Below are 13,968 nucleotides of genomic sequence, written 5' to 3'. Positions count from 1 at the left end.
AGAGCTGGTGCTCAATCAAGGCAATTCCAACTTGCCCTAATTAAACAAGCTGTTGATGCTGAAGAATGGGAACCGAATAAATGAGTAGACAGACTCAGGCTATCACCATTTCCTAAGGAAGTTTCACTGAAGCATAATTCACCATCACACTAAATAGGTCAAAGTAGCTATCTCACAGAGCAAAGCATTTCATCTACTTGCCAAGCAATAACATATATCCATATATGGAAGGAAGAGAGGGCAACAATGGTTTAGGATATAGCCATTTGTCAAAAATTACAGGATGGTGGAGAAATTTGAGCAGTATATGACATAAAGTAGCAAAAAGCAACAAAGGGAAAAAACTTTACAGACAATTTGGTTAAGGAAATGTGACTGAGCCAAAACATTTTAAGGACATTAAAGAAATCTGAAGAGAACAGTTGAAAATTGGAAAAGATTTGTCAAGATTTCTACAACAAACTTCTCCATTAATGACAGTGGAACCTCCACATTTAGATTCTAACACAGTTCCTTATATATTCTGTAAAGAAGTAGAAATAGCAGTAAAGGGGAAAAAAAGATCAGCTGGACTTAATCAAGTACATACCGAGGGGATCTGGAGAGAGGATCATTTTGATTCTATATGAATGAATGAATAGGCTATGATCTGTATAACTGTCAGAAATGACAACAATGGCAAATGAAATCATAGATTCACTGAAGTGACAAAGTATATCTAATTCAAGGGAAAACTGGAATTCCAGTGTATAGTCTCCCAACTTACCAATCTAGCCCCCATATAGTTGATCAAATAACCTTCCTAAAGCATAAATGTGATTGGGTCACTCCCTTGAACAAGGAACATCAATAGTTCCCTAAATGTTTGTGAAATTATATACAAATTCTTTGGATTTGTTCACCTGACTCTTTCAGGCTTACTACTTCTTATTCTGCACTCTACATTCCAGTGAAATTTGCTATTCTCTGGCCCATTTGCTCTCTCTCACCTGTGCCTTTTTTAGAGGTTCTCCTCCACACCTGAAATTTAGTATCTCCCTTATCTTTTAGAAATTTTAACTTCATCTGGGTATCAATTCATGAGTATTACATTCAATGGGAGGCCATTCTCTCTTCCTCCCTAAATTATGTAAGTAATGCAACTTTTTACATGTTTTATCCTAAGTACCAGCTCCAAGAGGGATGGGGATGTTTATTTTTTTTAAGTTTTGTATTCCAAATGCCTATGAAGGTGCTTTACAGATAGTAAGGACTTAAATAAATACTTGTTGGATTATATTGTGTATAAACTGGTTTATAAAACACCAAAAATTATATAAATTGAGCAGCTACTAAAGTTCTACTTTAATGTGTCATGACTGTGTAGAAGAAATTTCACAGTTCTGAAAGCTGCCAAGGGTATAGATGTTCTGGCAAAATTTTTTAAGCTGGAAATACAGTATGGGGCTAGTGTTGAAAGCTGTGAGCACACAGATGTATACAGATAGACTGAGAGATCAAGTCAGCTAAATTCAAAAACATTTATCACTGGATTGGCCATTATGATTAGAGTAATAAATTCTTTGGTCACAGCAACTCAAGAAAATGAGGGACTGGAATCTGGACTGATAGAAGGAGTATCTGCACTGACAAAAATCATAGGTATATGAAGCTCTGATTACTATCCTTTATGAACCTAGAAATAACAAAATAGCACCAAGTCACCTCTTGCCCCTTTTGTGATTATCTCATTTTATTCTCACAAAGGTAGGTGCTATTATCTCCATTTTACAGAGGAGGAAACTGAGGTTATACAGCTAATAAGTGTTCATATTTGAACTCAAGGTTTCCTGACTCCAAGTCTAATGCTCTATGCGTTGGACCAATACCTTGAGGAGATTCCACTTTCATAAGCAAATACTCTGCCAATACAGTGCTATAACTAGGTCCAATAGATAAATGACTTTCCTTCTCCCAAACAGAATAGGCAATCTTCCCCATATTTTCTAAGAGGTGACTCTAGACATCTAGTATAGTAGCCAGCATCAATGAATAAAGTTTAAGAAACCCATAAGACCAACAATCTATCACAGAAGCTACCAGAAAAAAAAAACTTAATTACTCAGACATAAGAGAAAGAATGTGAGGAGGGAAAGAAAATGAAGGAAAGAAAAACCATGGTCCCAAGGGTACAAGTAGCCAGAAACTCTATGGTCCTGGATCAAGTAGAAAGCTCTAAGTAATGTAATTCTCTTCCATGGAAGAAACCTGTTAGATGTTAAGATACCAAAAAAACACAAGACCTTAAAACTAAGATTACCCTACATCGCTCAGAAGAAAACCCTACAAGCTTAATGTCTAGGAAAAATTTGAAAAAGAAGTGTTGGCTGGGACTGCAAAATCAACCAATGGAGAAACATTTATTAAGGGCCTACTTATGATGAGTGATACAAACAAAAACAATTTCTAAGTACATAAATAAGTAGATAGAAATATGAAAAAGAAATAATAATTAAATTAAAAGTTATATGTGGGGTATTTTGGGATCCTTCCAAAAGCAACTAACTGGAAGGAACAGGAAAGATTACATGTAGAAAATGGCACTTGAGCTTCATCTTGAAGGAAGAGAAGAATTCTATGAGACAGAGGTAAAAAGAAAACACATTGCAGGGGCAGCTAGGTGGTGCAGTGGATAGAGCACTGGCCTTGGATTCAGGAGGACCTGAGTTCAAATCCGGCCTTAGACACTTAACACTTATTAGCTGTGTGACCCTGGGCAAGTCACTTAACCCCAATTGCCCCGCAAAAAAAAAAAAAGAAAAAAAGAAAACACATTGTAGCCATGACGCACTATGAAGGTATGGAATGTTGTATGTGGGATACAAAGGCAATGCCAATTTGCAGGGTGCAGGTGGGGGTGGTAATAATGTCTAATGAGGTTGGAATGATAGCTTTGGGCTAGGCTGTGAAGTACTTTAAGAGGTAAAGAGAGAGGGTGTGTATATAAGTTTAGAGGAAGCACTGGAATTAATTCGCATGCAGAGTGAAATGATCAGATATGTGCTTAAGAAAAATAACTTTGGCAAGCACTGTAGAAACTAAGACTGGAATTGGGGATAGAACTGAGGCAAACCAATTGCTGTTGCAATAATCTAGGCAAGAGGTAATGAGGACATGAACTAAGGTGGCAGATGTCTTACTGAAGAGAAAATATCAAACATGAGAGATCTCATAAAGGTAGAAATGAAGAAATCTGGCAACAGATTGTCTAAGTGCGTGTTAGGTAGAATAAAGAGTATAGTGTAATACTATGCCACATACTTGGGACACTAGAAAAATGCTGATCTCTTTGATAGAAATAGGAACTATAGACAGGGTTTGATAAGAAAGCTTAAGAATTCAGTTTTGGACATGCTGGGTTTGTGATACCTCTAGGCCATCATCCAGTTTAACATGGACAATAGGCAACTGTTAATATGGGACTGAAGCTCAGAGGAGAGACTGGCCAACCATCCAATCCAACTCACAGCTGAATGATTCTTTACACCTTCAACTAAATAAACTAAATAAATTTAGTGCCAGGGTGGCAAATGCATTCACTTTTTAAAAAATTTCCTGAGGGACTTGATATCTCATTAGAAAAATAACTTCTCAGAAAGCTTTTAAGATTCCATATTTTTTCAATGGCAAAAGAAATGGTTTAAGATAAACCTTAGAAGACTTGTATAAACTGATGCAATAGATGAGAACAATGTATACAATATCGACACCTTCTTAAATGCAACTTTAATAGACTTAAGAATTCTGTTCAATTCAATAACCAATAGCAATTGCAAATGACTGATGATGAAGCAAGCTCTCCACCTCCTGACAGAAAAGGACTTGGGTCACAGCATAAGACATACATTTTCTGACCCAGCCAATGTAAGAATTCTCAATGATGGGGTAGGATTGCAGGGGGGAGGAAGAAGACATGGGGAATGAAGAATAGGGTTTCTCCTCCCCCCCACCCAAAAGTGTCACTGAAACTTCATTTTTGAAATGCATGGAACAGAAGGAAAGAAAGAATCACAAATAATACTTTTAAAGTTACGCACTGAATTTACATAAAAAGAAAGCAAACTATATATAATAGAGAATGACAGTAACTTTTACAACCCACTTTCCACAGTACTGTGGATATAGAAGTGCTCATTTTGGGGGGCAGCTAGGTGGCGCAGTGGATAGAGAACCGGCCCTGGAGTCAGGAGGACCTGAGTTCAAATCCGGCCTCAGACACTTAACACTTACTAGCTGTGTGACCCTGGGCAAGTCACTTAACCCCAATTGCCTCACCAAAAAAAAAAAGAAGTGCTCATTTTACTTGATTTTTGTTAAGAATTTTTTTCCCCCCAAAATGTGGCTAGGCCACTTACTACCTGTTGGCAAAGTACTCTAACCTCTCTGGGCTTCAATTCATCTCTAAAATAGAAGAGTTGAGCCCAGTGACTTCTAAGGTCCCTTCCAGCTTTAAATTTATGATACTACATGAACCAGTTATTTAAATAGTCTATTAGGGACAATTGTTTCAAGATAGTATTATATCTTAATTGTGAAGTGGGTATCAGTTGAGGGCTTAGAAATATCAGGTTCTCTGAATGATTTCTCTATGAGAGGAGAAAATGCTTTCCGTTTTAGTGATCAGGAAAGGATGAAATTCTTCATGAAATCCCAATAAAGCTAGAGTAGAAAAAGGAATGAACACCTACTAGTTTTGGAATTTACTGGTTCTCTGGGTTTGGTAATTAAAAAACTGTTTTATATTATATAGATTTGATCTGATTTACTTTCATATGACTGGCCAGTAAGAACAATATATTTCAACTCCAAAATACTGAAAGGCAGTATGGCATCTAAATACTTCAATAAGGTCTCAGATTGCTCATTTGCAAAATGGAGGCTTTGGAATAGGTGATCTCTTAACTTCTCTTACCACTCTGGAGGTTTATAAAACAATATTTGTGAAAGGTTATATGAATTCAGTAATATCCCCCCCTCCCCTGCAAATGGAGAAAATCAAATTCTGTGAGTCAGTCAACTAACATTTAATCAAGTACCTACTATGTGCCAAGCACGGTCTTAAGCCCTACAGATATAAAGTAAGGCAGAAAATATTACCTGGCCTCAGGAAACATACAGTTTAATTGGGAAGACAACATGCAAACAAATTTGTAGAAATAAGATATATATGGGTTAAATTGGAAAACAAAAGCAAAAATATTCTAAGGGAATACAGGAAAAGCTTTTTTATAGAAAGTGGGACTTTAACTGAGGTTGGAAGGAAACCAGTGTGACTTAAAAAAAGTATGAGAGGCATAGTTTCTGAGTAATTAATAATTTCATTAATCATGCTAACAATAATTAATAAAAGGGGTTGGTAACACTCAAATGCCAAAGACCCCTCATAGATTTTTTTGATTGGTTAACAAGTAATGAGAATAACTATAATGAGGTGGTGCTATTCTAATAAGGGGCTAAGGAACATGACTCTGATCACTCAGACCTGTTTGACTAGAACACAATGGGCCAGATTTCACCAAGATTATACTAAACTCTTTGTAAGGTTCTCTAGTTGGATGAGGTCTCCAACCCAGGATTGAAAGGCATGTACCCTAGGGATCTGAACAATTTCATTCATCAACAACATCCTTTAAAGACTGAACAACCTACAGGCTTCTGAAAAAATTCTGATCCTAATTCAATAATTGATTGCTAATATAAGAGAGAAATAAACATTTCTCTCACCAGGTAGATTAGAGGGTAGAAATGAGAGATAGGAGATGCAGGCATGTGGAACAGTCAATAAAACTACTCAGAGTTAGGGGACAGCATGTCTTGTGTGAGAAGAGCACAAAGACTAGTATCATTGGATGTGAGAATATAAGGTGTACAAAGACTGGAAAGGTAGGAAGGGAACAATTTATGGAGGATTTTATAAGGAAAGTAAATCAGATCAAATATAACAGAGGGTTTTAGATTTGATTTTGGAGGCAAAAGGGAAACAGTGGAAATTAAATGAAGTGTGTGTGTGTGTGTGTGTGTGTGTGTGTGTGTGTGTGTGTGTGTGTGTGTGTGTGTGTGTGTGTGTGTGTATATGTGAGAGAGAGCAAGGGAGGGAAAGACTTGGTCAAACTTGTGATTTAGGAAGATCAATATATGATGTACTAGAGTGGGGAGGAACTTGAAATGGAGAGAGGAACCAGAAAGTTATTTCTATAGTCCAGGTGTGAAGTTTGCAGGCTTGTACCTACAAAGGTGGGACCAAAGTCAGGGGGAAAAAAAGGTGACATATACAAGACATGTTATGCAGGAAGAAACAATTGGTCTTGAGTGAAGAGTCATGGATGACACCTAGGTTCCAATCCCTGTTTTCAGAAACAAAGAAGGTTAGGACAAGGCAAACTTGTCTTTGTTTTTACATTTTAATTTGGTTTATTAGGATTTCTTTTAGGTACCACTTAGCTAAATGTGGACTTGGTGGATTATAAATCATAACAGCATGAAAAATGGTTTTTAATATTAATCTATTTGGGACTATTTAATCCTTAGGGAATGAAAATTGATAACCAAGAACATACCAGAAATGATGATGGTTCAGAAATAGGGTTATACAGATCTAGAACTGTGTGTGTGTGTGTGTGTGTGTGTGTGTGTGTATAGTTCATACATTAAATTTGATATAATTTTTTGTGGTGGTTTCTAAATATAATTATTACAGATCATCAAATTAAAGGACACTTGCGTGGAGCAGCCTAATATACATAAGCAACTTGGACATTTATATCAAGAATGAAACTGATCATTATTTAAGGATAGGTAATTTTAAAAATAAATCACTACAAGTGACTATAAAACTATATGCTGCCACTAACTAAAAATAAATTTTAACATTCATTAATAATGCTATGCTGAAAATATATTTTAACAAAAGGCAAAATTGGGTTTTTTCCCCTACTGTCCCCTCTCCAGTTAATTAATTAGGTGCTGCAGGGTTATAGATAAGCCAAAAGATACAGTTGTTTTCACCATAAAATGTTATTAAGGGAAACAGGTATTTAATGTATGACCATCAGTAGCAATATTTAACAATCTTGGGGAAACTTTTTAAGTGTTCTTACAACTTGACTTATTTTATTGAACATAAAAATGGAAAAGTGTTGGTAGAGACATCTTTTAATAGTGGGGAAAATGTGTATATTCTTTAAATATTCTAATATAATGAAATTAGAAGAAAAATCACTGATTTCTTCAAATTGTTATGAAAATGCTTTAAATAGATTAAAGTTTTTCTTGATGTACCAATTTGAATATGTTTTCCACAAGGTGTGGAGCAATAATATATTTTTTTTGTTTTTGGTTTTTTTTCTGGTGAGGCAATTGGGGCTAAGTGACTCGCCCAGGGTCACACAGCTAGTAAGTGTCAAGTGACTGAGCCCGGATTTGAACTCAGGTTCTCCTGAATCCAGGGCTGGTGCTTTATCCACTGCGACACCTAGCTGCCCCAGCCCTGGATTCAGGAGAACCTGAGTTCAAATCCGGGCTCAGTCACTTGACACTTACTAGCTGTGAGACCCTGGGCAAGTCACTTAGCCCCCATTGCCCCGCAAAATAAATAAAGAAATGAATGAAAGGATGAATGAATAAATAAATAAGTATAAATAGATATATTTATATCCCACCAAATAATGAACCAAGAAAGAGGTGCCATATGCTCAAATTCCTGTCTATAGTCCATCAGGAATTTAAGGAAAGGAAAACCAGAATTCAACTCAAGAACCAGGGAAAACAAATATTTGTTGCTGTTATGAACTACGTTAATAGCATTGAATTGTTTTAAGATTTCCTTGGAATACTGTTATAATTGATTATGAGCTAGGAAATTTTTTAAATTCCTAATTTTTATAGGATTATTATCATAAGGAATTTGACAGAAGCATTATAAAGGAAATTAACTGGTCCTACGAGAGAATTTAAATGCAGATGCTGAGATAAAATATAACAGAAGAAAGGATGGCATAGAACCTAGAGAAGGGAGTAGCAAAGTGAACCAATGTAGATAAAGAACCTTTGGAGAAAATAGCAACTTGTAAAACACATTTGGTAAAATGGCAGATTTAGGGACTGTGTAGTAGCTACTGCTTATATAAATCTCAAGTAGGCTAAAAGGTCAAATAGGATCTCAGGAGATAAGAAAAGTATACTAAAGCAGTGATAAAGAAATGAAGAATTCCAGCCTTGGGCACACCTTTCAACTCTTTCTTTAATGCTTCCTATACCTGTAGTTTGGATTCTCCTAGAGTATATGCCTTGAGTGTTGACTAATCCAGTAATTTGAAAATGAAGTAAAAATGAGAGAAAGAACTTGGTGGGACAAGAGATTGAAGGAGAAGGCTGTTTTATCAGATAAGTGAATGGCCTGAATATGTTGCTAGGCAAAGGGAAAGGATACAACTGAAGTGATAATTTATAGATTAGAGTTCTAGAAGAATTGGAAGGAGACAAAAGTATTAACAAAGAAATAAAAGGATGAAATTCAAAAAGAAGCCAGAATATTTTTTTCCGCTGAGATAGGAAGGAGGGTAGAGAGATCTGACAAATATATGGAGAAATATTAAATTAGGGAGAAAAGAAGTTAAAAGGGGGTCAGTTAGAATCAAAGGGCTCAATATTCTGAGTAAAGCAAGAGCTGAATGAGTATAAATTCAAAATGAGGAGAGAGCATGGAAGAAACCGGAAACCTGAGAGAAGCAGAAAAGGTCTGGAACAGTGATGACAGAACATCTACCAAAAATCATTAAAAGGAATGTTGACAAATGTTAGAAGACCCAGATGATACAGACAACAGGTTTGATTTTGTTATCTTTTTCTAACAATGCTCTGCATGCTAAAGGGAGCTGGGGAAATGGAAAAAAGCCACCTTGAACCCAATAGCTCCCTGAAAGTAGTGGAATGCCCTGCCGAATTAATACATATTAGTTTAGTAATTCCATAAATTCTTCCCCAGATGGCTTGCTACATTGACAAACTAAGTAATAAAATGCAGTATATAAATAAGCAAATCTAATCTAAGATTTAATTGAATTGTAGAAGTCATTCTACAATACAAATCCTAACCTCCTTCTGAAGGCAAAGTGGCAAAGGCCAAAGAGGGTTAAGTGACTTGGACAGGGTCACACAGCTAGTAAGTATCAAGTGTCTGAGGGCAGATTTGAATTCTGGTCCTCCTGAATCCATGGCTAGTGCTTTATCCACTGCGCCACCTAGTTGCCCCCTATGTTAAATAAAAAAAAATAGGGGCCTTCACTTTAACTGAAAATGGCAGGCACAGGAAAATGTTGTAGCACCACATTAAAAAAAATCAATGTGGTTATGTCATCAATACTAAGAATTAACTTAAGCTATTGAGTCTTGTAGTACCAAGAAAACCCCTAACTGAATACCTAAACTACATTTTGTAGTAATTCAGTGACAAAATTAATGCCATTATATTTGGTCAAATACTAATAAGGCAAAATGTTTCTTGTTGACCCAAGCAACATGTATTTGTACCTTTGGTGCTTTGAAAACCAACAGCATGGGGCAGCTAGCTAGGTGGTACAGTGGATAAAGCACCCACCAGCCCTGGATTCAAGAGGATCTGAGTTCAAATCTGGCCTCAGATACTTGACACTTAGTAGTTGTGTGACCCTGGGCAAGTTACTTAAGTCATTTAACCCTCATTGCACTGCAAAAAAAACCCCCAAAACCAGCATTTAAAAATTCAATAGAAGGGAGCAGCTAGGTGGCGCAGTGGATAAAGCACTGGCCCTGGATTCAGGCGGACTTGAGTTCAAATCTGACCTCAGACACTTGACACTTACTAGCTGTGTGACCCTGGGCAAGTCACTTAACCTCCATTGCCCTTAAAAAACAGAAAAAAAATTCAATAGAATGCTGTAGCTTTTTCTAGAAAATTGTTTTTTTGAGAACAACCTAGCCCCATGGCCAATTTGACAATACTAATGAAAAAAAGTTTGATTTTGTCTCTGCATGCTAGATTTTTAGGAGTACATGAACAAGAATGGAGGATGGACGGGCATAGAAGAATTATACTCTGCATTCCCAGAGGGAATTAAATCTAAATCAGTGATGGGGCAGGTAGGTAGCTCAGTGGATAAAGCACCAGCCCTGGATTCAGGAGGACCTGAGTTCAAATCTGGCCTCACACATTTGACACTTACTAGCTGTGTGACCCTGGCCTAGTCACTTAACCCTCATTGCCCCCACAAAAAAATCCAAAACCAAAACCAAAACCTAAATCAGTGAGAATAGAAATCCATCTAACTATGCCAGGGTTTATCTACCCTAGCAAGTATTAGTAACTTAAGTGCCCCAAGGTCTCAAGACTATGAAGGACAGTAACAGTTCTTTTACATATGTAAATGCTGCAGCCTGTCAAAAAACTAACACCTTTAAGTAACTGCAAAATTACATTATTCTAGTGCTTATAGATAAAGAAATATCTTGATTCATTGTAGCATCCTTTAAAAAACACACAACCCAAACCTTTAGTAAAGGTTCATTTAAGAATCATTACCTTACTGGAGTGTAGCAAAGACTTCCTTATTTTAAGACAATTATAGTTTGCCCTCAGGCTGCAAGGTTATTGTCTGGGAATATATTACCACCTTCTGCTCGCTAATGTTAACTACACAATACTCCAAGTGATAAACTATTATATGTTACAGAATAGGAAAAAGAACTTCAAAAGAGATTTCATAAGAAAACTGATCCATCATCCAAATATCACACCAAATAAGGAAAAAACTGTAGACTAATATGCCCTATCTATAGAAGTTTTGTTGTCTTCTGGTTTTGAAGTTCCAACAAGCCACTATCCCCAACATTGAATTCTTGAAATACGATGGAATATTCCTGATTCATACCTCACAACAAATGAGGGAAAAAAGCAGAGGCAAAAGCTGGCAATACCCGTGGGTCATTTGTGTTAGTGATGTAGAAATAATAAATGTTTTAGATCCTCCTGGACAACTAAGTTCTTCTGAAGTGAAGAACTTAAAAGAAATCTACTTCAGCCTCTGATCCAATTACTTTCAAAAAGGAAGCTTTGTTATACTTATCAATGAGGTATTACACATCTTTCATGTTACTTTTATGAGGCAAATGGACTCAAAAGCAAGTTATTATGAGGTACTGTTCAAAAAAGCCAGTTCCACAGCAGAGTAGTAATCAAAGTTCCTTCTAACCCATAGTCCATGCCACCTTGCAACTGGAGTAAGAGCTACAGTTACATGTGCAACAGAAAGTTGTTCTTAATGAGGACTCTGGTTTAGTTACTATTTAGAAGGATGATAATAGTTTGCATTTATAAAATGCCTCTCCAAGTTGTTTACAAAGCAGTTCATATATATCTCTTATTTGATCTATAGAAATAGGTAGGTGTTAGAATTATCCCCATTTTACAGTTGAGGAAACTGAGGCTTGGAGTGGTTAAGTGACTTGCCTAGAGTCACACAGCTAGTAACAGGATTTGAACCCAGGTATCCCTGACTCCAAGTCCAACATATTGTCAACTATGCCATACTGCCTCTCAAGATAAGATTTTATTTTTTCAGAAAGATTTATATTAAAAGTTAAAATGTTTAAGTATTTAACAAGTTAAGTTTGGGCAGAAAATACATTCATTCTAAAAGGCTTCTTCCTGGTCTATAAACTTTTAAGTATATAATTTACTACCACTATTTACTCAGTTGACTAAATAGTGGCAATGTGAAATACATAAAGGCTTTGTAAAAATTATACATTGCTAAACCTTGCTGATGTGTAATTAGAAAAATTTGCTTTCATATTTTAAAGTAAAACAAGGTTCTATTAATAAATAAAAATATAAGTTAACAATTTTATGGTAAATGTTACTTAACTGCTAAAATGAAAATGTTTTTACATTCAAAATAATACTAAGTATATTTTATTTTAATAATCTCTAAGATGAAAAATAAAATATTACCTCAGGTGTAGCTTCTTTTTCCATAGTGATTATTTCATTCTTTAACCTAATGGAAGTAAAATAGGTATTCAAGATTTTACTTGTCTTTTAAATAATAAAATAGCCAACTCCTATTTTCTTCATGTTTAAAAGAAAATTATACTGTTAAATATATGGACTCATGGAATTTATTGTGTATATTTTCAGTAAATATCTTAAAACAGAAACAGAATATAAAGATTCAATCATATGCAGATTTATATGTAAAACATGCTCCCTTAATTTTCTACTTATGATAAGAAAGTTTACCTAGGAATTTATAATCATATGAGCACTTAGAAATTTTGTTTTAAGTGGTCAATAAGCATGTTAGATAATACACCTGTTATTTCATGAGTCAAATGCTATCCAAATGATAAATCAAATATTTACTGAAAGAGCTATTAACATTTTAAATATGTAGCTAGACTTTAAAAATTATTTTCACTTATGTTTAAAAGCAAGTATTTTTTTAAAAGAGAGATAAACACTTTAATTAGGTAAAAGGTTAAAATATAATTACCAATAAAAATTTAAGATACTGTTTAATAAACCATTCATAATAATGCTTGGTCAAATTATTATAAATAAGCTATTTTGAATGCCATGAAATCACATGAGAATTAACTCTAATTCTCTCACCATCACTGATTTTCTGTATTTATATAAGAAAATGCTCATGTAAAGATGGTGGTAAAGTCTGGTTCATATGAAAATTTTAAGTTATTAGTTTCAATACAAAATCTAACTTTTCAAAAGCCCGTTTTAGAAATTACTGGTGGCTGTCTCAGGTGATACTGCAAAAAGTTTAATTTCAATCTGTGTAAGTTAGGAGCTATGTTTAACAGATCTGATCTGAAAAGTAATTATTCAAGAATTAAGTGATTCAGGGGCAGCTAGGTGGTGAAGTGGGTAGAGCACTGGCCCTGCATTCAGGAGGACCTGAGTTCAAATTCGACTTCAGACACTTAACACTTACTAGCTGTGTGAACCTGGGCAAGTCACTTAACCCCAACTGCCTCACCAAAAAAAAAAAAAAAAAAAGTGATTCATAACTTCATGAAGTTTAATGCTATATCTCTATGGAAAAACATTTTTAAAAGAAATAATAATTAAATTGACCAATTTCACAGAGAAAACCCAAACCACTAATTTTGAAATACTTATCTATCTGAAACTGAAATACTACCTGTGCTGAGTGGTAGATAATGAGTGACTAGTCAGTGAAAAGTGATGTTGACAAAGAAAGACCTCTGCATTAACCATTATGTGCTTTCCATGGATACATTTCAAAACGTATGTTTAGGGGGCAGCTAGGTGGCGCAGTAGATAAAGCACCGGCCCTGGATTCAGGAGGACCTGAGTTCAAATCCGGCCCCAGACACTTGACACTTAACTAGCTGTGTGACCCTGGGCAAGTCATTTAACCCTCATTGCCCTCAAAAAAACAAAAACAAAACAAAACAAAACTTATGTTTACTAATTGTTATTTTTACTGGACATTAATAATGACTGTTAGTGCTATATAAAACCGTTGCATTTATTTTAATTATTTTACCTTGAATTTATGTTACAAATATAGTAAATATACTGGAGATAATATAAGCAATCTTTCTTTTGAAGTATCAGTACATATTGTATTGATAACTTATAATTAACTGTGAAAAAAACATTAACTAGAATAAAAACAAATGTCAATACTCAAATAGAACAAATGGTTCTTAACCAATTTTGGGAAGTCAGGGATTTGTAAACCTTTATAATCATATCAGTAAAACATGAACTAACATCTCAAGTAAAATCTATAGCATTATCATTTAAAATGGAAGATTATAAACAAACAGGGTTTTAAATACTATGTTATCTTTGATTATGTAGTAAAAGTTTATTAAGTACTTTTGATTACTCAGCTAACAGTTAATGAA

The 13,968-nt window shown here is 35.1% G+C and overlaps 1 protein-coding gene across 12 annotated transcripts in view; it reads right to left on the bottom strand.

Moving 5' to 3' along the window:
- ZNF280D (zinc finger protein 280D) overlaps positions 1-13,968 on the bottom strand; it is a 107,945-nt gene that overhangs the window by 26,099 nt on the left and 67,878 nt on the right. For all 12 annotated transcript variants that reach the window (XR_006354757.1, XM_043982949.1, XM_043982954.1 and 9 more), the window contains one exon: positions 12,026-12,071. Coding sequence is in view for 11 of the 12 variants with exons in the window: in XM_043982949.1 (XP_043838884.1) it covers positions 12,026-12,071 (46 nt within the window). In the remaining variant the exon portion in view is untranslated. Of the gene's footprint in view, positions 1-12,025; positions 12,072-13,968 lie in introns of those variants that run through there.

Source organism: Dromiciops gliroides, chromosome 2 (assembly GCF_019393635.1).
Source record: "Dromiciops gliroides isolate mDroGli1 chromosome 2, mDroGli1.pri, whole genome shotgun sequence".
NCBI lineage: Eukaryota > Metazoa > Chordata > Mammalia > Microbiotheria > Microbiotheriidae > Dromiciops > Dromiciops gliroides.
The sequence above is the reverse complement of the archived record's forward strand: the minus strand, read 5'-3'. Positions and strand labels throughout refer to the sequence as shown.